We start from the raw sequence: 26,127 nt of genomic DNA on the forward strand, positions 1-26,127 counted from the left end.
GTTATTGTATTTTAGATCTGTTTCTATTTTTATTACACTTTGTTAATATTATTGCTTAAACTGTTCTTCATATATGTAGGTACATTGTTTGGAATAACTGCTGTCAAGCACCAGGGAAATCAGGGGATCCAGGCAGTTCAAATGGGTATAAAGATTTATTTCAAGTGTACGCTGTCTACTAGAATCTGAACTACTAATGGTCCAAGCAAATTGGTGGTAGATAAGGAATTCAGGATAGGTGCAAAGGGACTTGAGACTGATGATGTGTTTGACCCCCTTCCTCTGGCTCAGCCTGATCATCTTCTACAACTTTATAGTCTGTGACTACCATAAAAGAAAGTTGTTTTAATAGGAAGGCTTCAGATGTCTTCAATCCTATTAATAAATTAATCCATTGCTAAATAGTGAACCACTTTTGCATTTTCATGGAAAGCATGGGGGGTTTTCTGGAAGACTCAGCCTGTACTGTGATGTTATTATCAATTATTATTCACAGTTCCTTGTCTTGTTATGGGGCATTTGTATGTCTTGTTTGAACCTAATAGCTGTGCTGTCCTGGGAAATCATGCTACAACAACAATGCACCCCTGCCTGTTCCATAGTGCCCTGTTGCACTGTGTTGGCTCCTCCTGAACCTAACTGTATATTTTTCTGTGTTTTGTGTGATTCCTGTGAGCCCAGGAAAAGATTAAAAGAGTTGTTGACAGCATCGTCTGAACATCCAAACCTATACTAGAGCTTCTTTTTGACTTCAAATTCAAAGCACAGTACATCCCTATTTCAGGTTTACCTTAAAAAGTCTCTCTCTTTTTCTTTTCATGAATGTACTTGTTGAGTACTGCATAGCATTTGAAATATCTTCATCTCTCTGGAGGTCCACCACATTGGGGCTTTATTTATTCAGGGTTTTAAGACTGCAATATAAGCACAAGGTTTTGAGAGAGTGGGAGATGATACCGCACTGGAAATATCCAAGAATACATTTTTCACCATTTTTAGCCAGTGATAAGTAATTGTTTTGGGAATTTGGATACTCTAGTAAAAGTTATTTATCTTTTCAGCTCACGTTAACTCACTCATTGAACAGAGCCACATTTATCTCATAACACATTAGGAAGAAACTACTTATGAGTAAATTATGACAGAATTGGTGCCTGCCTGCAATTATTTCTGTTCTGCTAGTTGTTGTTTTTAAGATACTGCTATCTGTAATTTGAAAGTAGGAAGACCGTAGACATTTCTCTTTGAAACTAAATGTCAGGAAAGTAAGTTTTTGTTATGTGCGGTAAATGTTGCTATACATTTTTTCTCTTTCCTCTGCCCCCCCCCCCCCCTACACACACAGACAGGCACACTCACATACATATCTATTGCTTTCTTGCTTCAGAGGTTCTAAGTTGTGTATACAACCAAGCACAATACAAAACATAGTAGAATTTTTTTAAAAAAATCTGGAAACAAAACAAACAATATCAGCACAAATTTACTCCAGCCTAATCACCAAAGATTGTCTGGAAAAGCCAGGTTGTAACTTCTCCAGAAGGCTACAAGAGTCAGTATCGTTAACTGGTATACTAGATTGGCTCTCTGAGTAGACAACTGTATAGCAGATTTTAGTAATGGCATGAACACCGGAATGTTTTTGCACCTCTGATCAGAAGCCTACGAGTATATCTGCTTCCCAGCTCAAGGGTTCTCTTTGATCACCATCGGTAAACCCAATTTCCTTTCATGTAGAGGCTAAAATGGTTTATTATAGTTTTAAAAAGTAAAGTTGCAGATTTTGATGCCAAGAACCCAAGAGGGCAGGAGGGGATTATCAAATGCAGTCTCCAGTTACCAACATTTCCCCATTTCTGGCATAGAATTTGTCCTGGACTCTTACATAGTTCCATATTCTTTGTGGTTGCCTTCTATATATAGACTGGGGATAAATTTCCCTTGGTGTGGTGAGGTTGTATATGTACTGTAATTAATGGATCTGGTGCTCTGTGGTTATGGAACCCTTTCAGCTCCTGGACTTGATACCTTATGCAGTATCTTCACCTAGCCCTAAATTCTATGAAGAATGTGATGAAACCCGACACTAGGATGACTAACACCCAGACATTTTGTTCTAGACAGAACATCACCACTATCAAATCCCTACTTAGATTTTAAGGCCCTTTTTGCTGGCTGCTCTCGAATTGTTGCTTTCTGCTCCTGAAATAGAATTGATGGGCTTCTTATAAGGATTTGAACTGTGCCATTCTGCATTATAGAAATGGTGCAGGAAGCACAAGGTTAGCACAATGTCCCCACAGTAGGACAGCCTTTACATTAGTGGAGGTCCAGCTGCTTCTAAAGTGCCACTGTTTTCATTCCCATAGCCACAGATTACAAGTGCTCCGCCCCCTGTGTCTTGTGTTATCCTCTATATATATCACTGGAACTTTTTTTTTTTTAATCTGCCCTCCATGCTTAGCATTGATGGCCTTATTCATTCTGAAATTATACTAAGATAAATGCCTATTAAATGGCAGTCAAAGTGTTTTCAGGAGATAGAAGATAATCACTGATGGGCTTCTGAATGGCTTGAAATGTTGAAAACAAGGATTAAAAATCACTGCACACAGTGGTGCAGTTTCTAAATTTAGAGGAAAGCAATGAATAAAGCTATGCTTAATTGTGCCCTTTTTTTCTTTAAAAGATTTATCAGTTTTATCCTCACTGGTTGAAAGAAGATGGCAATTATATTTGCACACATACAATCTGTGTGTACATTCTATCTATCTATCTATCTACCTACCTACCTACCTACCTACCTACCTACCTACCTACCTATTCAGTGCTTTTTTTGTTAAAAAAAAAAAAGTGCCGGAACTCATACACGTCATACAACCCGCCTTGCCTACCCTACAAGGTTCCATCCAAAAAAGGTGCCGGGACTCCATTTTGGGTGTTCTATGACAAAAAAAGCCTTGTATCTGTCTGTCTATCTGTCTGTCTATCTATCCATCTATCATCCATTCATCCATTTTAAAAGCCTTTCCTAATCTATAGAGCTGAAGAAAAGCAAACCTCCTTGTTTTCAACTCTAGGAGTGAAGTACCTGTGACCTTTTGTGATGTTGCTCAATCACAACTTCCAGGACCTGTTAACATTGTTCATGATGGCTTAGGGCTGCTGATTAGCAATATCAGGCAGGCCCCAAGTTACTTATTACTGCTGTATCCCTAAGGCTAATGCAGTGTCTAGCTGGAAAGCAAGCTCCTTTGTCTCTTCTCTGGTTAGCAGATGGCCATGATGTCCTTCGTAGGAGATAGGAAATAACAACCTTCCAGGAGCAGATTGTTTTATTTTGGGTCCAATCCCAGGCAATTGGATTGCTTAACACAGGGATGGGAAACTATGGCCCTTTTATGATCTGTGAACTTCAACTCCCAGAATTCCTGGCTGGTTCAGGAATTCTAGGAGTTGAAGTTCACAGATAAAAGGGCCATAGTTCCCCACCCGTGGTTTAAAGGATAATCTCTTCAAATAATGATAATACTACATTAGCAATAACAACAAAGGCTAATACTTATTGTTGCCATGGTTCTGGGTTTTCTCCCTCTTTCTAGACAACTAAAGTGTGTTTGTGCATCTATTCGGTAATGCGTGTCATATTGCCCACTGTTTTGAATAGACTCTGATTGGATAGCTGTTGTGTCGTCATTACTTCCTAGAAAAGTTTTGGTACATGAGTTAATGTCTGCTAATGTTGAAGGGCTGATCAGATCACGTTGGAAAAATGCATGGTGCATTCAAAATAGTTAATAGTTATTTCAGATGTAAAATGTTTGTTACGAGCAGAATAGGCACATGTGATCCCAGAAAAGGAACTTTGAAACTGTTAAATGCAAGTGAAAGAAAATGCCCCCTTTCCTTGTCAAATATCATTCTGAAGAGACTGTTTTTTGAACTGTAGGATTTGTGACCCTACAAAATGAATATTGTACTGCATTTCAATGTTTGGGCCTACTTGTGCAGTTTTAAGTAAGTGAAACACAATTAACAATATGAAGTTTTCAAAAGTTCCTCCTTGGGGGAGATAGACAGTCTAGAACAGTGATGGTGAACCTTTTAGAGACCGAGTGCCCAAAAACTGGCCCCGCCCCGCTCCACTCCCTGTCCCGCCCCCTCTTTGCCCACACCCTGCCTGCCCGTAGGGCCACTCACCGCCTCCAGGGCCCACTGCAGATCGCCTAGCAGCGCCATGGCTACGCCCTCTGCCTGCGCCCTGCAGCATCAACTGTGCACGATGGGGCGTGAAGGCAGAGTCTTGTCTACTCTGTCTGGCTGCCATGTCCTTGGCTGGCCTGCTCCGCTTGGGCCATGCTCAGAGGTGACTCTCCTCCAGGGGGGCCGCTGGTGAGGAGGGGGTCACAGGGAGGCAAGGCTGGGGCAACAGCACGTGTGCCCACAGAGAGGACTCCGAGTGCTACCTCTGGGACCCGTGCCATAGGATCGCCACCACTGGTCTAGAAGCACAAAATATAACTAAATACATAAATAAAATATGCTGGCTCCCTCCACATTTGAGAATTTTCACTTAATGGCCCACAAATGGTGCAGGCCTGGATTAGATTTGCTGCAGAGATTTACTTGCATTATTGTCAGGTATATATATAAACACTCAGCTCCACATGGTTGTCCTGACCCCATACCAAAGCAAAGGATTGCAAGGGTCATAAAAAGAAGAAAAAAATGTCAGGCATACGTTCAGTCTGCACCCAGATTAGTGGTTTAACCATCTTCAGTTGTGGGTGATTTTTCTTCCCACCAATGTCAACACTGCAACGATCTGAATTGAAGCCATTTTCACTTTGTTTTTGGTTGCCACATACTGTATTCAGAAAGAAGCAGGAAGGGGGTGTAGTTTTGAGTTAGCCAAAACAATTTCATGTATGGGAACCAAGGTCATTACCGATAGCATTTTGGCGGGCTAGAGAGCTGGGAGGAGTGCCCGCGTTTTCTATTAATTGGTGAATGTGATTTATGACATCTAATTGGGGTGGGAATTCCAACTTGTAACTTTGTAACCAAGGGGAGGGGAATTTAGTCTTGGGTTCACCTTTGTATGTGCCGTTACTTTGTAGTCAAACAAAAACGTTCTTTGAAGAAGAATTCCTTGCTTTGAAGTTCTTTTAATTGGTCTCATCTACCAGAACCATGACATTAACCCAAGACTAAATTCCCCTCCTCTTGGTTACAAAGTTACAAGTTGCAATTCCCACCCCAATTAGATGTTCAGGTTGTTGCTACCCACAAAATGCAAATTTTAAACAGTTTGTGAAAACTCTCACAGTTATGCAATGCTAATCTCTAGAAATAACCAACTCTTTTAAAACTTTACTTTGTTAACTACTTTGAAAATACTGTATTTTTAAGCTAAAGAAATAGAAATGTTTGGGCAGTAAGAATGAGGAGATGTCTACACAGAATTATTTTCACCAAAAATAATTACTTTCTGTTTAGAATAACTCTGTGTGACACTCCGTTTGAAGTTCCTGATTTATTTTATCCCTGTTAGAGGGTTTTTTTCTTTTCTAATTGATAATCATTTGAGAGTATAGTTGGAGCTGTCTCATTCCGGTTGTCACGTTCCTTTCCCCCCCAGGTAAGGAGAAACATCATTACAGAGGAATACCATCTGCATGCACGAAGGATTTAGAACTCCTGATCATGTGGCATTTGAATCATAGCGAAAGCCCGTATGCATAGAATAGTCTTTCCTTAATTAACGTTTCTCCCTGCTGTAAGTATGGAGGTGCGCTAGGAATGCTAATGCCCTCAGTCCTTCCCAGACTTCAAAATAGGTCCAAAATGTTCAACCCTCCCCATTCTTGAAGGCCCTAAAGGCAGGCTTAGGAGTTGCTTGCAACCCACTCAATCTTTTTCTATTTAAATTCAAGGGAGGAAGCCCAGTTCTTGAAGGCACCAGTGTGCTGACAGACACTTTCCTTGATACCTACTGTTTAAACACGTCTTTTTAATTAAAAGGATTATTTTAATTTTAAAAGTAGGTAGATGTCATGTTATAAGGCTAAACATGAATCTATAGCATAATATTTATTTGCAACATAGAAATATTATCATAGTGGAATGGTATAATGCCTCAGGATAGGACTAGTATGACATTTAGCAAATTGGTATTTTGTGTTTTAAAATGCCAGTCATTTTGTAAGTAAGTCTCTGTGCTAGCCTTTTCTCCATGAGCCAATCAGAAAATTCAAAGTGGGCTCATGGTCTCCCCAAAATGTCTACTTTAAGCTAAACATTTTATTCTTCCTGCATATGCTAATTGGATTAATAAAGTTAAAGACTGTTGTATATCCAAGAGTGGATTGGATATGAATTTAGCTGACTGAATAACAGTCTATTATGTGTGAGAATAGAATATGAATGTGAAAGGGGAGGTGGAGATTGTGATAGTAGATGCAAGGCCAGTGGACGTAGGCAGATTGTTTCCCTCATAAACTGAATGAAAGAAAAAGTCTGGGTTGAGTTATATTATCTATCATAACATAACTATCATATTATATATCATAATATAACTATCATCTATCACAGTGAAGGCAAACCTTTTAGAGACTGAGTGCCCAAACTGCAACCCAAAACCCACTTATGCATCGTCGGGTGCCGGGTGAGTGTGGCCATTGGCTGGGTGTGGCCCATTGGGCAGGTGTGGCCCATTGGGCAGGCGTGGCTGCGGTGGTAATGGCAGACTGGGTGGGACTAAAAAGTTCAATCAATCAATTCCAACTTTGCAAGATCTTTTTTTTCCTGCAAGAAGTTGAAATTGACTGATTGATTGAACCTTTTTTTTGTTTTTTGCACACGGCGGCAGAGGCTTAAAGCGAAAAGGTTTTAGAAAACCCAGCTGAAGGCCTAGGACTGGGGCGACGGCCCGCGTGCCCACAGAGAGGGCTCTGAGTGCCGCCTCTGGCACCCGTGTCATAGGTTCGCCACCACTGATCTATCAGCTTTTCCCAACCAGGGACTTCCTTGTTAATATATACAGGGCAACTCCTTGTACAATATTTGTAGCTTGGAATTCTAGAAGCTGAAGATCCAACATCATCTCCTCCCCTCCCACCAGGTGCAGAATCCACTTCTTTTTTTTCCATTTCAGGTCTCTGAAATTTCTCCAGAGAAAGCAGCCACCGTAATATTGGATTGTTCCACTGTTCCAGATACTGTCTTGGAAAGAATTTGCATAAGTGTAGAGCATATTCCCCAGTTTTGTTTTGCTGTAGGGAAAATGGAGTTTGTTGAGTACAAAGGGAAAGAGTGAATAGCATCATCTCCATCTTGGAAATTTCTCACTGATGCAGAAACATCTGATACAATCACATTTTCTGCTGATTGTGAGCTCTTGGTAAGAGAAATAATTTTGGAACCCATCTCATTTTAGATGATGCCAAAATAGCCATTAGCATTGTTTCCTTTTATCATTTAGGATGCACAGGGAACTTTTGCTGATTGTCAACAAGATTCCTGCTTCGCTCCTAAGCTTTACATTTTTAAATCATGTTGCTATGTTTGTTTTTACATCATCATCAAAACAAAGACATTGTGGGCTGCAGCTTGGCTCTAAAATGAAAAGAAAGAGAAAGAAGACAATATTTGCATATTTTTTCATGTAGGCAAATATAAGTATGATTTCAGACCAACAAATCATATTAATTTAAATAAGCTAAAATAAATATATGAAGAATACTTCTGATGACTTCTTAGAACTGTCTCGGTTGGGGCACGAGCATACTATAGGAGTACGAATTGAAAATAAATCTGTCAGATACTCTAAATTGTTGGGTTTCACAAGGAAAATAAACAATTGTAAATGATACATGTAGCCCTCACTTAACTACTATCCTCTTTACCAACCATTCAGAATTATGACGGGTTTGATAACTTTACAACCAGCCCTCACATTTACAACAGTTGCAGAGTGTCCCAGCAGTTGTGTGATGGACACTTGTAAGTTTCACAGCCAGGTTGCGATAGGCAGAGCCAATGGAAAAGCCTGCAGTAAAATTGCAAGTCATGATCACAAGACGACTTGCTTCACAACATTGGTTGACAACCAATCATTGCTTAATTGCTGCATCATTTAGTTACTGATTTGCTGGACCCAACTGTGTTAAGCCAGGACTACCCATGTATAAATGATGAAAAACTAGAACAAATGGATAATTATGTGTACCTTAGTACCTTGCTAAAGATGGGGAAATGGATATAGAAGCTGTAAGACATGCAGACATGGGTAGAATAGTAGTGATAGTATTTAATCTGTTGTAGGACATGAATATTTATTGAGTGAACTATATAACTATCTGTTTCTGCCCATTTATCATATGGAACAAGAACTGGATATGTCAGAAGCAACATAAAAATTGGAAGCAGTGGGAGTAGATACTCAAAACAAAAAGAGACGGAGTTAAGAATGAATGGATGCAGAATATATATGGGCTGAATACAAAATAAGGCATCTGTCCGAAAGATACATACTGAGGGGGTTTGGTCACAATGAGAGAATGACCAAGGATCAAAAACAAATATAGAAGAGGGAATGGGTTAAGACAGACATGTCAAACTCGTAACGTCGCGCAACGGAGGTTTTTTCCCATTGCCGGCAATGGGGTGGGCGCGGTTTCCTGGTGACGCATCCGGCCCGTGGGCCGGCAGTTTGACACCCCTGGGTTAAGAGGAAGGGGGAGAGCTGAGAAGGTTGTAGCTGGAGGGAGTTGAGATATTCAGGAAGAAGGAACAAAAGGCAATGCACGACATGGTGTATAAATGTGTGTTGGGAGCAAGGTGACTCCCAAGGATAGAAACGTATGGAGAAGTATAGTGCATGATATGATAAAATTATATTTCCTTAGTGCAGGTAATCCTCGACGTTGACCACAACTGAGCCCAGAATTTCTCTTACTAAAGCAAGCCATTTGTTAAGTGAGTTTTTCTCCATTTATGACCTTTCTTGCCACAGTTCTTAAGTGAATCATGGCAGGGCAGTTGTTAAGTTAGTAACATGGTTGTTAAGTAAACGGAGCTTCCCCATTGGCTTTGCTTGTCAGAAGCTCACAAAAAGAGATTGGACAACCAATTGTCTGAAATGGTATATAAGTTTCCTGCCCAAGCAAGGGATTGGACTAGAAGGCCTTCCAGGTCCCTTCCAACTCTTCTATTCTATTCTATTCTATTCTACTCTACTCTAAAAGTGATCACATGATCCCAGGATGCTGCAACCATCATAAAATATGAATCAGTTGCCAAGCATCCAAATTTTGATCACATGGCCATGGGGTTGCTGCAAAATGTGAAAAGTGGTCACGGATCACTTTTTCCAGTGCTGTTATAACTTTGAATGGTCGCTAAACAAATTGTTATAAGTTCAGGACTGCCTGTAGTTTATTTACTCACCAATATCTTCTGTGATGGTTTATCTGCCCTATAATCTGTAGTTGGTCCCATGCGTACACCTTGCAGAACTTGCTATCATGTTTGCGTTAACTTGTGATCCATGACTAATGAGGGCTATTCTTAATTGCCTGAATTACCTGGATCCATCTAGTAAAGATACTGACCTTTTAATCAAGCGCCCAACCTTATTATGGCGTATTTTAAGTGGACCTCAATCCCTGTCTGTGCATTTCTTAGAAAACAGACCACGTAATCATATATTTATTTAAATCCGCTAAGAACCAATTATATGTATCATTTCCGTATTCAGGTAGCTGGATCTCAGTGTAACTGATTATCAGTCCCTTGTCAGTCTATATTTATCTATGCAAAACACTTAGAAAAGGGCTTTGACAAGCGTAGTAGTACAGCTGCAGCTTTGTCTTCAGAGCATTAAAGCAGCCAACATTTGCACAGCTGTCTCGAAGTCCGGACACCGGCATTTTTCTCAGCAAAGCGAAGAGGTTCTGCATGCTTTGCAGGCGGAGGCAGCTGTGAGCAGCTTTTGAAGCAGTGAGCCGGGGGAAAGACACATTTGCATGACCAGTTTGAAAACTAGCATTTTATACATAACTGCCATGTATTAAAAACATGCATTTACCCAGAGTTTGGATGTAAGAGTAGAAGGGAAGCTGCCAATAGACGGGAATATTTGTATCTCAGGGCTGAACTGTGGGGTCCTTGGTGCTCTCGGAGCTTGGTAGTTTTCTTGCAGACGTTTCATTGCCAAGCTAGGTAACGTCATCATGACGATTACCAGCCCCAGCACCAAGGACCCCACAGGAGGGTTGCTAGTTAGTGACCTGTCCTTCCAGAATGAATGACAGGAAATTAGACTGCGCTTTTCCCTTTGAAATAAACATGTGAAGTTTTTTGTGTTTTTTTTCTAGTGGAGATGATGAGAATGAGGATGAGTTGGATTGCTTTAATTCAAGGAATCTTCCTTAAAGTAGGGTGGAGATATTGGTTAGTAGTTCTTCTGGATATGAAAATACTTAATATATTTCCCATTTTCTGGCAATAAAATAATGATGTATCTTGAACTAAATCCTCAATTATTCATTCCCTCTTCCAGATGAATTAATATTTTATTGTATTTTTTTTTAAACAAAAAACATAGGAAACAGCATACAACTTTTTTAAAAAAGTTGATATACACACATCCCATCCAACAGTTATGGGATATATACATATCCCATTTAATTACTTATTAAGTTATTGTACCCAAAAGACAAATTAATGAATATAAATCCGTTAAATATATCTCATATATATATTTAATTTGGTTTTATGCATAAAACTGTTCTTGTAAAATATAAAATCTGTGCCAAAGGGAAACAGTGTCTTTTTTAATTAGTAGGAAAAAAAAATAGCATTTTCAAAAGCTATGATTTTTTAATCTAGTCTTTGTTATAAAGAGCAGTAATACTTTTCTAGTCTCCAATATGTCTCTTGGGAAGCAAAACTCCAAAGAGCCACTAGGTGGCAGGCAGTAAAGGATTATATGTTTTTATATCTCTTTGCTGCCGCCTGGTGATCATTTAGACTTTTTATAGGTCAGCTTTGATAATCTTATTGAAAAGGGGAAAATGTGACTAGTGTGCTGTCCATTGCTTTCTTTTTAAATGAAAATATGTTTAGGAAGAAAATTTTAATGTCTCAAATGTATGAAAGTCTGAAACACCATTTAAGGGGAGCAAAATATAATGACCAAAAAATTATGTGTGATTAAATGACTAAAGCCGTTTTTTCTCAGAATTTTACTTAACATTTACTTAGATTAAGTACCTTACATGTCTAAAAATTAATAAAGACCACCATTTTTCATGACAAAATTGCTAATAGAGACAAAAAGGAAAGAAAAATGAGTGGACTGGCATCCCATAAATATTGCTGTAAGGTTTTTAAAAGATTAGATTTATTTTTTAGATGTTTAGAGGATTCCCTAATAAAAAGGTGGGATGCGGAAATTTATCACCCTTCCTATGACTTTGAGAACTTAATTTTAAATAAATGTCACACAGGATGTGCATTTTATGTAGTCTGCGAAATTTTGATTGATAGCAGAGTTTTGCACTCTATTGAATCAGCACTTACAAGAACTAAAACTGACCATAGGATAAATTGGAAAATTGCTTTGAAATTCTCATGGCTGATGACAACTCTAAAATTAGGTTCCAATTTGTTCAGTGGGCTATGGTTATGGCCTAAATGGCTTTTTAAATTTGAAGTTCAGAACCAAGGCACTCTGATACATGTCTGAAACTAAGTAAGAGGACTTTAATCTTTGTCTCTCACAGTGATTCATGCTCTATACTGGATATTTTCATTGAAGCTCTAAGTCAAACATCATTGGAAGCTTTTCCAATGCTTTTCCAGGAGGTGTAAGGAACTTAAGACATTCGAGAACCTCAGTAGTAAACAAACTGCATGCCACTGTAGTGCATTAGCCTCTTGCATTTTCTATTTGCTTTAAAATTTGTAATGTAAGTAGTTTTTCACCAAATTCATTGGATTTTTAGCCTGAGGAATATTATTATGGTTTGTTGCAGAGTCAGCCAGATGTTCAGATTGAATTTGGCATTTTTGTCTTGCTGTTGAATCCTTCCCAATTATTATCACCATTATTTTTATACATCCTTTTCATTTCATTTAACTTGGTTAAATCCTACTTTTAGTCTCTTAGTAAGTACATAAACATAGCCAGATATTACTTTGTCTATACTGAATGCATAGTTTTGGGGGTTTTTTTAGTCCAGGTCTTGAGTCTGCAAAGAACAACAGCCCAAGGTTAGCATTATGATGTTCATTCACCCTAGAATGTATCAGCTAAAGGCAGACGTACACATGGCCCAATCCAAGATTTAAGGTACAGAGCACAGTTCTCTGTTCAATAGTCAAGGACCTATGGATGAAGCAATAAAGCACTCTTAGGTTGAAGTATCAAGTGTCAGAGCTTCCAAATGGCTGGGTAGGGTTAGTAGACAAGACAGAAAAAATACAAGAGGTTGGTTATGCCAGCATTTATCGTAAATCTCAAAGCAGAGGCTCAGATATTGGAATTTTTAGGTTCTGATCATAGTTGTGAAAGAAAGGCTACTCAAGCAAGAATCTATATCCAGGTGGGACACTGCTCCCAAAAAGCTCTCCCTGCAGGCCTTTCTGCAGCAATGACATTGTGGCGATGTTGTGCAGAATCAAGCTTGTCCCAGGACCCACCTGGCCACTGCTCACCTTGTTTGGATATAGCTCTATCCCCCCAAGTCATGACATTTTGAAGAAAATGCCTGTATTCCTCTCTGTATTTTAGCACTCTGTTCTGTTTCCGTATCATGGTTGTGCAAATAGTTTCATATTAGGGATGGGCAGTGTTTTGGAATTCCAAATGGTTCTTCATAGAAAGAAGAAGGTATTATCTGCCTGCAATTTTTAAAGCAACTGCATCTTTTTCTGGGATAAAGATCCTAGGAAAAGATATGGCTGCTTTAAGGAGTTGCAGACAAGGTGTTACATTCATATATAATACAGTACAATTGATCACTAGAATATTCCATCCAGCCAGCCATCCCTATCATGCTGCCATTCATTGTGCAGTCTGATGATCTTGGGAATCTTCAGTCATCTCGTACTCCAATATCTAGTGGTTATTATTAGAAAACAAATGGAAATAGAACTAAAATGCTTGGAATGGTTTGTGAAATAACAGGTATTGTTACCAAAGCCAGATAGAGTTTTAAAAGTATGGGATGAGAATAAAACCACTGCTGTTCTCCAGTTTGATTCTTGCAGTTTCTTCCACTTTTGTTTGCTCTCTAATTGTGTCCATCTTGCTTCTGCTGGCAGAGTGGTTGCACAATATAAGACCAGGTCTTGTACAATTGGGGCTCCCAAAATTCATTTTGCAGTTCTCAGCCTCCCTTACCCAATAAGAAGTGATACACTTATTTCAGACAAAATAATTGGGTAGGGGAGTGAATGTTCCACCTTTTGCTTCACTGTAACCAGGGGTAGGCAACCTTGGTTCTTTTATGACTCGTGGACTTCAACTCCCAGAATTCCTGAGCCAGCCTGGTTCAGGAATTCTGGGAGTTGAAGTCCACGAGTCATAAAAGAGCCAAGGTTGCCTATCCCTGACTGTAACTCTACTCAGCTCTCAAATCAGACTTCAGAACCATTAGTCCAACAACAGGGAGAAACCTGAAAGGTCTCTGTGAAGAACTATATTAATGATCACCTTCTGTGGTCAGCTAGCTGATCTGTGATAGAAAAAATGTTTGTCAATATAATGTATGCTGATGTAGGCTAGAAAGGAAACAAAATATAAGATCAATGGCAATCAACGCATGAAAACATCACTTGTGACCATTTTGATGTGGCTGAATTAAGATTTGCAACAAACCCTGCTGGTGTATGGCAAATAAGCAGAAATCCTAAGAATTGTAGTTCAGTACAGGGTGTCCCTACTTAATGATTGGTGTTAGTCTTAGAAAGGCTGATTTATGACTCGTCTCTGCCAGTTTCCGCAGAAGGATACCCTCACAGGGGAGAAAGCACAGAGTCAGAAAGATAAGGATTTTAACATACTAAAAGCTCTCTGCCTCTCCATGCCTGCACACAGATTTTAGAGTGTTAAAATGCAAAACCCTTCTGTCAGTGTCTTCTCTCCTTACGACTTCATGCTTGTGCAGGAAGGGGGGGGGAGTGTTTTAGCTTAGCAAACCTATGAGATTGCTCAACAATTACAACTGGGATTGTGGTCATTGAGTGAACTGGTCACAGGATATCTCACTTAATGACCACTTTGCTCAACAACAGATTTTGGTCCCAGTTGTGGTCGTTAAGAGAAGTCTATCTGTAACATCTTAGGTATCATTGTTTGATTCTATTTTTGTGGCATTTTCTGTTGTTCCTCCTCTTTTAAAGGATGATTGAAAAGTCCACTGATGAACTCACTTAAAAAAAAAAAAAGCAGAAAGCCTATAGATTCCTAATATTCTGCTAAAGTTGTAATCAGTCAAGCAGGATGCTCCATGTTGTAAAGTTCCATGAATTTCAGTGGGAACAATTAAGCATCCATTGAATTCTCATCCTGAAATCAATAGAATTTGAAATTGTTTTTCAGTACGAGAAGTAATGATGATCACACATTATAGATCCAATATTAAAAACCTTCCAATGGGGTTGCTTGACCAATGAAAGTCATTTGGAAAAATGTGAAATTCTTAATATAAATAACACACTGGAGAAATGATCATGAATAAAACAATGCCTTGTTTGATAGGATTCTAGATCCCCCCCCCTGGACAGGCAATGTTAGGAGCATACTTCTTACTCCCATCCTCCTCCTCCATTCAGCGTAAGCATTGTGATTTGGAGCCCAAGAGCTTAGTATCAAATGAGTAGGGGACAAGGCATATGGAACATGAACACATTTTCAGTTCATTCTTCCTTCTTCCCTCTTGTCCATCATAACACAGTTGGTAGTTGTTGAAAAATAGAACCAGGAAGGATTTTTGGACTGGATTCAGCTGATCAGAAGATATCTGATCAGTAGTGTTCACAGGGGAGAGAGGTTTGTCTGATGAAATAACAGCATTGTGATGCAAGCCTCCTCATTTTCTATGTTTGTAGCAAATGTCACACACATGTCCCAAAAAAGCAAAGCTTGCGGTGGAATGCTGCGACACAGTTTTTGTCAGAATAATGAAAACAGCAGGCATCTGCAAATGGCCCCTTTATCTGATTTTAAACACATAATCGGATCTAATATTTCATAGCTGAGTTTTGGCTATCTTGCATTATTTTGTGGGGAAAGTGAAAGGGGACAGATCTGTGCAGAAGGGCTTCATTATAGCATTGTTCTAAACCAGCATTTTAGCTACTGTGGCCTTCCTGAATCATTGTATTTTTAAGGAGGGAAAAAACCCTTGTGTAACCTCTAAAGCCCAGGCATTCAATCACTAGAAGGAAGGAAGGAAGGAAGGAAGGAAGGAAGGAAGGAAGGAAGGAAGGAAGGAAGGAAGGAAGGAAGGAAGGAAGACTGGGGTATTTCTATTCTTTAGGGACACAGGGAATGAGTAGAACCCCATGACAGCCGTGGTGACGCAGTGGGTTAGAATGCAGTATTGCAGGCTAATTCTGCCGACTGCCAGGAGTTCGATTCTGACCGACTCAAGGTTAACTCAGCCTTCCATCCTTCTGAGGATGGTAAAATGAGGACCCAGATGGTTGGGGGCAAAATGCAGACTCTGCAGACCGCATAGAGAGGATTGTAAAGCACTGTGAAGCAGTATATAAGTCTTAAGTGCTATTGCTATTAGCATGCCAGTGTATTGTTTCCAAGCACATCATTGAGTTGTGTATAAAAAGTTGATTTTGAAAAAAACAAGCATTAACATTTATATATGTATATATACACATGTATATATGTGTGTGTGTGTTTGTCTCCCTCATTTAGAACGTGCATCCTTAGTCTCTTCGAAGACCCATCTGTGACTGGATCTATAGCCTGATGGTTACCTCGGGCACTAAGCACAGCCAAATGAATCCATGTATTGTTGACGAGACGCTTCAGCAACCCAACTAAATCAGGATGGTTAAAGGAGCTCTCTCTCTCTCCCTCTCCCTCTCCCTCCCCCTCTCCCTCCCTCTCTCTCTCTCTCTCTCTCTCCCAGCACTAGGGGAGAAGCAGTAAGTGGCAAACATGAGGCACTATTAGCAAATTTCACTACAGCTTACTGTGCATTTGCTGCTGCGGCTTCTTGCCAATCCCCATTTCACCCTAAGCAAGCCATATGTACCATCAACAGCCTCATTTTATACTATGGGTGGAGGGGGGGATTTATACAGAACCCAGCTCCCCCACATGGCCTTCTTTTCATGCCCCCCCCCCCCGGTGAATTAACAAAGCACCAGCCCTTCGGGTCCCTTCACATGCTTCCTCCCCTCCCCATCATAACTTCTGCCACTGACTTTGGCTGCTGGATGACAATGACGACACTGAGAACAATGTATTTGCTTGCTGCTCTTCTGCTTGCTGTAGTTAAACAAATGTCAATAAAATCGAAACTTCAGCAGGGCAACTCTGCAAATATCTCACCCAACTTCTTCACAAGAAGGAAGGCTACCTCAACACTAATAAAGTTTGGACATGACCAATTTTCCTCGATGAGTGTGCGTGTTCTTGCTTAATATTTTACGCTGAGCGATGAAAATTTCTGTGGAGGCTTTAAAACATACAATCCAGGAAGTCTGGACTAGGCAAATGACTGAATTCACTAGCTCAGCAGGCAGCCTGTAAAAATACAGAGGAATCTGGATTAATGGTTTGTTTTCTTGTCTAGCCACAGTGTTCTCAGGCTCCCAGCCTTTAAAAGTGTGAATATTCTTTCTATCCTTAAAAGCCACTAATAAAAATACACATTGTATTTGTGTGATGATGCCATGCACATTTCATCAGTTCACCTTCGCTGTAGATATCCAGGCTAAGTACAGGTAGTCCTTGACTTACAACCACAATTGAGTCTAAAATTTCTATTGCTAAGTCTGACATTTGTTAAGTGAATTTTGCCCCACTTAACAAACGTCCTTGCCACGGTTGTTAAGTGAAACAATGCAGTTGGTAAATTAGTAACATGGTTAAGTGAATCTGGCCTCCCCATTGACTTTCGCTTGTCAGAAAGTTGTGAAAGGTGACCACATGACCCTGGAACACAGTGACCGTCATAAATCTGAGTCAGTTGCCAAGCATCTGAATGTTGATCACATGATCATGGGAATGCTGTAACAGTCACTTTTTTCAATACGGTTGTAACTTTGAACAGTCACTAAGTGAACTGCTGTAAGTCGAGACCTACTTTTATATCTTACATTACTCATCCTTCCTAGTGATGCTGGGAACTGAAGTTCAGCAATATCCAGAGTGCCATTCTATGATGAGCTCCGCCTTCAGTGAGGAGACAGTCACTTGTCTAAGATGGTATAGGTCAGGGGTAAGCAACCTTGTCTCTTTTATGACTCGTGGACTTCAAATCCCAGAATTCCTGAGCCTGAAGTCCACGAGTCATAAAAGAGACAAGGTTGCTTACCCTTGGTATAGGGTTTCCTGCTTGAACAGGGGATGGACTAGAAGACCTCCAAGGTCTTTTCCAGCTTCTATCCTATCCTATTAAATCCTATCCTATATCTTAACCACAGAAGATCATTTTGTGACTTGAATAAGTCATCTTACCATAATAGTCATGTTTGTCTTGAGAAGCACAATTTTAACAATTTTGTATATGCCTCTGGATCTGTTTACCTTACGGAGAAGGCTAGCAAAAAAATTCTGTTAGGCTTCTCTGAAATAAGACAGCTAGGTGATCTAAGTACCATGAACCCATACAGCAAAATGGAAATTGCCAACAAACTGTGAGTGCGTGGGAATTGTTAGGAGGGCACTTACATTTCTAGGCTGCCTTATCTATGTTTCCTCTTAAAATACATGGGAAAATCCCATTGGAGGAAAAATTCCACTTAGAGTTAGGTCACCATGAACCCATAGAGCAAAATGGACATCGCCAAAAAATTTGAAGTGCTTGAGTATGGTTGGGAGGGCACTGACTTTTCTAACATACCATATCTATATTTCCTAGTAAAATGCATAGGAAAAATCCCATTTGAGGAAAATTCCAGTTAGGGTTAGGTCATTATGAACTCATAGTGCAAAATGGGCATCGCCAACAAACTCGGAGTGCTTGGGTATGGATAGGAGGGCACTGAATATTCTAGCCTATCCTATCTATGTTTCCTGGTAAAATACATGGAAAAATCCTATTGAAGGAAAATTCCACTTAGGGATAGAGTTAGGTCACCATGAACCAATGGACATCGCCCATAAATTCGGAGTGCTTGGGTATGGTTAGGAGAGTACTTACTTTTCTACCGTGTCCTATCTACTGTATCTTTCCTAGTAAAATACATGGGGAAATCACATTGGAGGAAAATTCCACTTAGGGTAGGGTTATGTCACTATGAAGTCATAGAGCAAAATGGAAATTGCCAACAAACTCAGAGTGGTTGGGTATAGTTAGGAGGGCACTTACTCTGGTAGCCTGTCCTATCTATGTTTTCTGGTAAAATACGTGGGGAAATTCCATTGGAGGAAAATTCCAATTAGGGTTATGTCACCGTGAACTCATAGTGCAAAATGGACATCAACAAATAATTCGGAGAGCCTGGGTATGGTTAGGAGGGCACTGACTTTAACCTGTGCTATCTATTTTTCCTGGTAAAATACATGGGAAAATCCCAATGGAGGAAAATTCTAATTAGGGTTAGGGTTAGGTCACCATGAACTCCTAGAGAAAAATGGACATTGCCAACAAATTCGGAGTTCCTGGGTATGATTATGAGAGAACTTACTTTTCCAGCTTCTCTTATCTATGTTTCCTGGTAAAATACATGGGGAAATCCCATTGGAAGAAAATTCCAATTAGGTCACCATGAAACCATAGAGCAAAATGGACATCGCCAAAAAATTTTGAGTATTTAGGTATGGTTAGGAGGGCACTGACTGTTCTTGCCTGCCCTATCTATGTTTCCTGTCAAAACAAATGGGAAAATCAAATTGGAGGAAAATTCCACTTAGGGTAAGGATTAGGTCACCATGAACTCCTAGAGCCAAATGGACATCGCCAACAAATTCGAAGTGCCTGAGTATGGTTAGGAGGGCACTTCTTTTTCTAGGCTGTCCTATCTATGTTTCCTGGTAAAACACATGGGGAAATCCGATTGGAGGAAAATTCCAATTAGGGTTAGGGCTATGTCACCATGAACTCATAGTGCAAAATGGGCATCACCAACAAATTCATAGTGCCTGGGTATGATTAGTAGGGCACTGACTCTTCTACCATGCCCTTTCTTTGTTTTCTGTTAAAATACATGCAAAAATCCCATTGGAGGAAAATTCCACTTAGGGTTAGGGTTATGTCACCATGAAGTCATGGAGCAAAATGGAAATTGCCAACAAACTCAGAGTGGTTGGGTATAGTTAGGAGGGCACTTACTCTAGTAGCCTGTCCTATCTATGTTTCCTGGTAAAATACATGGCAAAATTCCATTGGAGGAAAATTCCACTTAGGGTTAGGGTTAGGACAACATGAACTGAAAGAGCAAAATGGGCATTGCCAACAAATTTGGAGTGTCCGGCTATGGTTAAGAGGGCACTTACTTTTCTAGCCTGTCCTATCTATGTTTCCTGGTAAAATACATGGGGAAATCCCATTGGAGGAAAATTCCAATTAGGGTTATGTCACCGTGAACTCATAGTGCAAAATGGGCATCACCAACAAATTCAGATTGCTTGGGTATAATTAGTAGGGCACTGACTCTTCTAACATGCCCATCCTTTGTTTACTGTTAAAATACATGCGAAAATTCCATCGGAGGAAAATTCCACTTAGGGTTAGGGTTATGTCACCATGAAGTCATGGAGCAAAATGGAAATTGCCAACAAACTCAGAGTGGTTGGGTATAGTTAGGAGGGCACTTACTCTAGTAGCCTGTCCTATCTATGTTTCCTGGTAAAATACATGGCAAAATTCCATTGGAGGAAAATTCCACTTAGGGTTAGGGTTATGTCACCATGAAGTCAAAGAGCAAAATGGACATCGCCAACAAATTCAGACTGCTTGGGTATAGTTAGGAGGGCACTTACTTTGGTAGCCTGTCCTATCTATGTTTTCTGGTAAAATACGTGGGGAAATTCCATTGGAGGAAAATTCCAATTAGGGTTATGTCACCGTGAACTCATAGTGCAAAATGGACATCAACAAATAATTCAGAGAGCCTGGGTATGGTTAGGAGGGCACTGACTTTTTTAACCTGTGCTATCTATTTTTCCTGGTAAAATACATGGCAAAATTCCATTGGAGGAAAATTCCACTTAGGGTTAGGGTTAGGACAACATGAACTGAAAGAGCAAAATGGGCATTGCCAAAAAATTTGGAGTGTCCGGCTATGGTTAAGAGGGCACTTACTTTTCTAGCCTGTCCTATCTATGTTTCCTGGTAAAATACATGGGGAAGTCCCATTGGAGGAAAATTCCAATTAGGGTTAGGGTTAGGTAACGATGAACTCCTAGAGAAAAATGGACATTGCCAACAAATTCGGAATGCCTGGGTATGGTTAGGAAGGCACTTACTTTTCCAGCTTCACTTATCTATGTTTCCTGGTAAAATACAAGGGGAAATCCCATTGGAGGAAAATTCCAATTAGGGTTATGTCACCGTGAACTCATAGTGCAAAATGGGCATCACCAACAAATTCAGAGTGCTTGGGTATAATTAGTAGGGCACTGACCCTTCTAACATGCCCATCCTTTGTTTACTGTTAAAATACATGCGAAAATTCCATCGGAGGAAAATTCCACTTAGGGTTAGGGTTATGTCACCATGAAGTCAAAGAGCAAAATGGACATCACCAACAAATTCAGACTGCTTGGGTATAGTTAGGAGGGCACTTACTTTGGTAGCCAGTCCTATCTATGTTTTCTGGTAAAATACATGGGGAAATCCCATTGGAGGAAAATTCCAATTAGGGTTATGTCACCGTGAACTCATAGTGCAAAATGGACATCAACAAATAATTCGGAGAGCCTGGGTATGGTTAGGAGGGCACTGACTTTTTTAACCTGTGCTATCTATTTTTCCTGGTAAAATACATGGGAAAATCCCAATGGAGGAAAATTCAAATTAGGGTTAGGGTTAGGTCACCATGAACTCCTAGAGAAAAATGGACATTGCCAACAAATTCGGAGTGCCTGGGTATGATTATGAGAGAACTTACTTTTCCAGCTTCTCTTATCTATGTTTCCTGGTAAAATACATGGGGAAATCCCATTGGAAGAAAATTCCAATTAGGTCACCATGAAACCATAGAGCAAAATGGACATCGCCAAAAAATTTTGAGTATTTAGGTATGGTTAGGAGGGCACTGACTGTTCTTGCCTGCCCTATCTATGTTTCCTGTCAAAACAAATGGGAAAATCAAATTGGAGGAAAATTCCACTTAGGGTAAGGGTTAGGTCACCATGAACTCCTAGAGCCAAATGGACATCGCCAACAAATTCGAAGTGCCTGAGTATGGTTAGGAGGGCACTTCTTTTTCTAGGCTGTCCTATCTATGTTTCCTGGTAAAACACATGGGGAAATCCCATTGGAGGAAAATTCCAATTAGGGTTAGGGCTATGTCACCATGAACTCATAGTGCAAAATGGGCATCACCAACAAATTCATAGTGCCTGGGTATGATTAGTAGGGCACTGACTCTTCTACCATGCCCTTTCTTTGTTTTCTGTTAAAATACATGCAAAAATCCCATTGGAGGAAAATTCCACTTAGGGTTAGGGTTATGTCACCATGAAGTCATGGAGCAAAATGGAAATTGCCAACAAACTCAGAGTGGTTGGGTATAGTTAGGAGGGCACTTACTCTAGTAGCCTGTCCTATCTATGTTTCCTGGTAAAATACATGGCAAAATTCCATTGGAGGAAAATTCCACTTAGGGTTAGGGTTAGGACTACATGAACTGAAAGAGCAAAATGGGCATTGCCAACAAATTTGGAGTGTCCGGCTATGGTTAAGAGGGCACTTACTTTTCTAGCCTGTCCTATCTATGTTTCCTGGTAAAATACATGGGGAAATCCCATTGGAGGAAAATTCCAATTAGGGTTATGTCACCGTGAACTCATAGTGCAAAATGGGCATCACCAACAAATTCAGATTGCTTGGGTATAATTAGTAGGGCACTGACTCTTCTAACATGCCCATCCTTTGTTTACTGTTAAAATACATGCGAAAATTCCATCGGAGGAAAATTCCACTTAGGGTTAGGGTTATGTCACCATGAAGTCAAAGAGCAAAATGGACATCGCCAACAAATTCAGACTGCTTGGGTATACTTAGGAGGGCACTTACTTTGGTAGCCTGTCCTATCTATGTTTTCTGGTAAAATACGTGGGGAAATTCCATTGGAGGAAAATTCCAATTAGGGTTATGTCACCGTGAACTCATAGTGCAAAATGGGCATCACCAACAAATTCAGAGTGCTTGGGTATAATTAGTAGGGCACTGACCCTTCTAACATGCCCATCCTTTGTTTACTGTTAAAATACATGCGAAAATTCCATCGGAGGAAAATTCCACTTAGGGTTAGGGTTATGTCACCATGAAGTCAAAGAGCAAAATGGACATCACCAACAAATTCAGACTGCTTGGATATAGTTAGGAGGGCACTTACTTTGGTAGCCAGTCCTATCTATGTTTTCTGGTAAAATACATGGGGAAATCCCATTGGAGGAAAATTCCAATTAGGGTTAGGGCTATGTCACCATGAACTCATAGTGCAAAATGGGCATCACCAACAAATTCATAGTGCTTGGGTATGATTAGTAGGGCACTGACTCTTCCACCATGCCCTTTCTTTGTTTTCTGTTAAAATACATGCAAAAATCCCATTGGAGGAAAATTCCACTTAGGGTTAGGGTTATGTCACCATGAAGTCATGGAGCAAAATGGAAATTGCCAACAAACTCAGAGTGGTTGGGTATAGTTAGGAGGGCACTTACTCTAGTAGCCTGACCTATCTATGTTTCCTGGTAAAATACATGGCAAAATTCCATTGGAGGAAAATTCCACTTAGGGTTAGGGTTAGGACAACATGAACTGAAAGAGCAAAAGGGGCATTGCCAAAAAATTTGGAGTGTCCGGCTATGGTTAAGAGGGCACTTACTTTTCTAGCCTGTCCTATCTATGTTTCCTGGTAAAATACATGGGGAAATCCCATTGGAGGAAAATTCCACTTAGGGTTAGGGTTAGGTCACCATGAACTCCTAGAGCCAAATGAACATCGCCAACAAATTCGAAGTGCCTGAGTATGGTTAGGAGGGCACTTCTTTTTCTAGGCTGTCCTATCTATGTTTCCTGGTAAAATACATGGGGAAGTCCCATTGGAGGAAAATTCCAATTAGGGTTAGGGTTAGGTAACGATGAACTCCTAGAGAAAAATGGACATTGCCAACAAATTCGGAATGCCTGGGTATGGTTAGGAAGGCACTTACTTTTCCAGCTTCACTTATCTATGTTTCCTGGGAAAATACACGGGGAAATCCCATTGGAAGAAAATTCCAATTAGGGTTAGGGTTAGGTCACCATGAACCCATAGAGCAAAATGGACATTGCCAAAAAATTCGGAGTGTTAAGGTATGATTAGGAGGGCACTAACTGTTCTTGCCGGCCCTATCTATGATTCCTGCCAAAACAAATGGGAAAATCCCATTGGAGGAAAATTCCACTTAGGGTTAGGGTTAGGTCACCATGAACTCATAGAGCAAAATGGACATCGCCAACAAATTTGAAGTGCCTGAGTATGGTTAGGAGGGCACTTACTTTCCTAGCCTGTCCTATCTATGAATCCTGGTAAAATACATGGGGAAATCCCATTGGAGGAAAATTCCAATTAGGGTTATGTCACCGTGAACTCATACTGCAAAATGGGAATCACCAACAAATTAAGAGTGCTTGGGTATGATTAGTAGGGCACTGACTCTTCTAACATGCCCTTTGTTTCCTGTTAAAATACATGTGAAAATCCCATTGGAGGAAAATTCCACTTAGGGTTAGGGTTAGGACACCATGCACTAATAGAGCAAAATGGAAATCGCCAACAAATTCAGACTGCTTGGGTATAGTTAGGAGAGCACTTACTTTGGTAGCCTGTCCTATCTATGTTTTCTGGTAAAATACGTGGGGAAATTCCGTTGGAGGAAAATTCCAATTAGGGTTATGTCACCGTGAACTCATAGTGCAAAATGGACATCAACAAATAATTCGGAGAGCCTGGGTATGGTTAGGAGGGCACTGACTTTTTTAACCTCTGCTATCTATTTTTCCTGGTAAAATACATGGGAAAATCCAAATGGAGGAAAATTCTAATTAGGGTTAGGGTTAGGTCACCATGAACTCCTAGAGAAAAATGGACATTGCCAACAAATTCGGAGTTCCTGGGTATGGTTATGAGAGAACTTACTTTTCCAGCTTCTCTTATCTATGTTTCCTGGTAAAATACATGGGGAAATCCCATTGAAAGAAAATTCCAATTAGGGTTAGGGTTAGGTCACCATGAACCCATAGAGCAAAATGGACATCGCCAAAAAATTTCGAGTATTTAGGTATGGTTAGGAGGGCACTGACTGTTCTTGCCTGCCCTATCTATGTTTCCTGTCAAAACAAATGGGAAAATCCCATTGGAGGAAAATTCCATTTAGGGTTAGGGTTAGGTCACCATGAACTCCTAGAGCAAAATGGACATCGCCAACAAATTCGAAGTGCCTGAGTATGGTTAGGAGGGCACTTCGTTTTCTAGGCTGTCCTATCTATGTTTCCTGGTAAAATACATGGGGAAATCCCATTGGAGGAAAATTCCAATTAGGGTTAGGGCTTGTCACCATGAACTCATAGTGCAAAATGGGCATCACCAACAAATTCATAGTGCTTGGGTATGATTAGTAGGGCACTGACTCTTCTACCATGCCCTTTCTTTGTTTTCTGTTAAAATATGCAAAAATCCCATTGGAGGAAAATTCCACTTAGGGTTAGGGTTATGTCACCATGAAGTCATGGAGCAAAATGGAAATTGCCAACAAACTCAGAGTGGTTGGGTATAGTTAGGAGGGCACTTACTCTAGTAGCCTGTCCTATCTATGTTTCCTGGTAAAATACATGGCAAAATTCCATTGGAGGAAAATTCCACTTAGGGTTAGGGTTAGGACAACATGAACTGAAAGAGCAAAATGGGCATTGCCAAAAAATTTGGAGTGTCCGGCTATGGTTAAGAGGGCATTTACTTTTCTAGCCTGTCCTATCTATGTTTCCTGGTAAAATACATGGGGAAATCCCATTGGAGGAAAATTCCAATTAGGGTTATGTCACCGTGAACTCATAGTGCAAAATGGGCATCACCAACAAATTCAGAGTGCTTGGGTATAATTAGTAGGGCACTGACTCTTCTAACATGCCCATCCTTTGTTTACTGTTAAAATACATGCGAAAATTCCATCGGAGGAAAATTCCACTTAGGGTTAGGGTTATGTCACCATGAAGTCAAAGAGCAAAATGGACATCACCAACAAATTCAGACTGCTTGGGTATAGTTAGGAGGGCACTTACTTTGGTAGCCAGTCCTATCTATGTTTTCTGGTAAAATACATGGGGAAATCCCATTGGAGGAAAATTCCAATTAGGGTTATGTCACCGTGAACTCATAGTGCAAAATGGACATCAACAAATAATTCGGAGAGCCTGCTTGGTTAGTAGGGCACTGACTTTTTTAACCTGTGCTATCTATTTTTCCTGGTAAAATACATGGGAAAATCCCAATGGAGGAAAATTCTAATTAGGGTTAGGGTTAGGTCACCATGAACTCCTAGAGAAAAATGGACATTGCCAACAAATTCGGAGTTCCTGGGTATGATTATGAGAGAACTTACTTTTCCAGCTTCTCTTATCTATGTTTCCTGGTAAAATACATGGGGAAATCCCATTGGAAGAAAATTCCAATTAGGTCACCATGAAACCAGAGAGCAAAATGGACATCGCCAAA

The 26,127-nt window shown here is 40.2% G+C and overlaps 1 protein-coding gene across 3 annotated transcripts in view; it reads left to right on the forward strand.

The window, feature by feature from the left end:
* KCNS3 (potassium voltage-gated channel modifier subfamily S member 3) overlaps positions 1-16,649 on the forward strand; it is a 37,197-nt gene extending 20,548 nt beyond the window's left edge. For all 3 annotated transcript variants that reach the window (XM_039369323.1, XM_039369325.1, XM_039369326.1), the window contains exon 4: positions 15,947-16,649. In XM_039369323.1, coding sequence (XP_039225257.1) covers positions 15,947-15,984 — 38 coding nt within the window. In that variant the 3' untranslated portion in view covers positions 15,985-16,649. The remainder of the gene's footprint in view (positions 1-15,946) is intronic.
* The last annotated feature ends 9,478 nt before the right edge of the window (positions 16,650-26,127 follow it).

The sequence above is a fragment of the Crotalus tigris genome, unplaced genomic scaffold (assembly GCF_016545835.1).
Source record: "Crotalus tigris isolate CLP2741 ecotype Arizona unplaced genomic scaffold, ASM1654583v1 scf7180000021046.533783, whole genome shotgun sequence".
NCBI classification, from domain to species: Eukaryota; Metazoa; Chordata; class Lepidosauria; order Squamata; family Viperidae; genus Crotalus; species Crotalus tigris.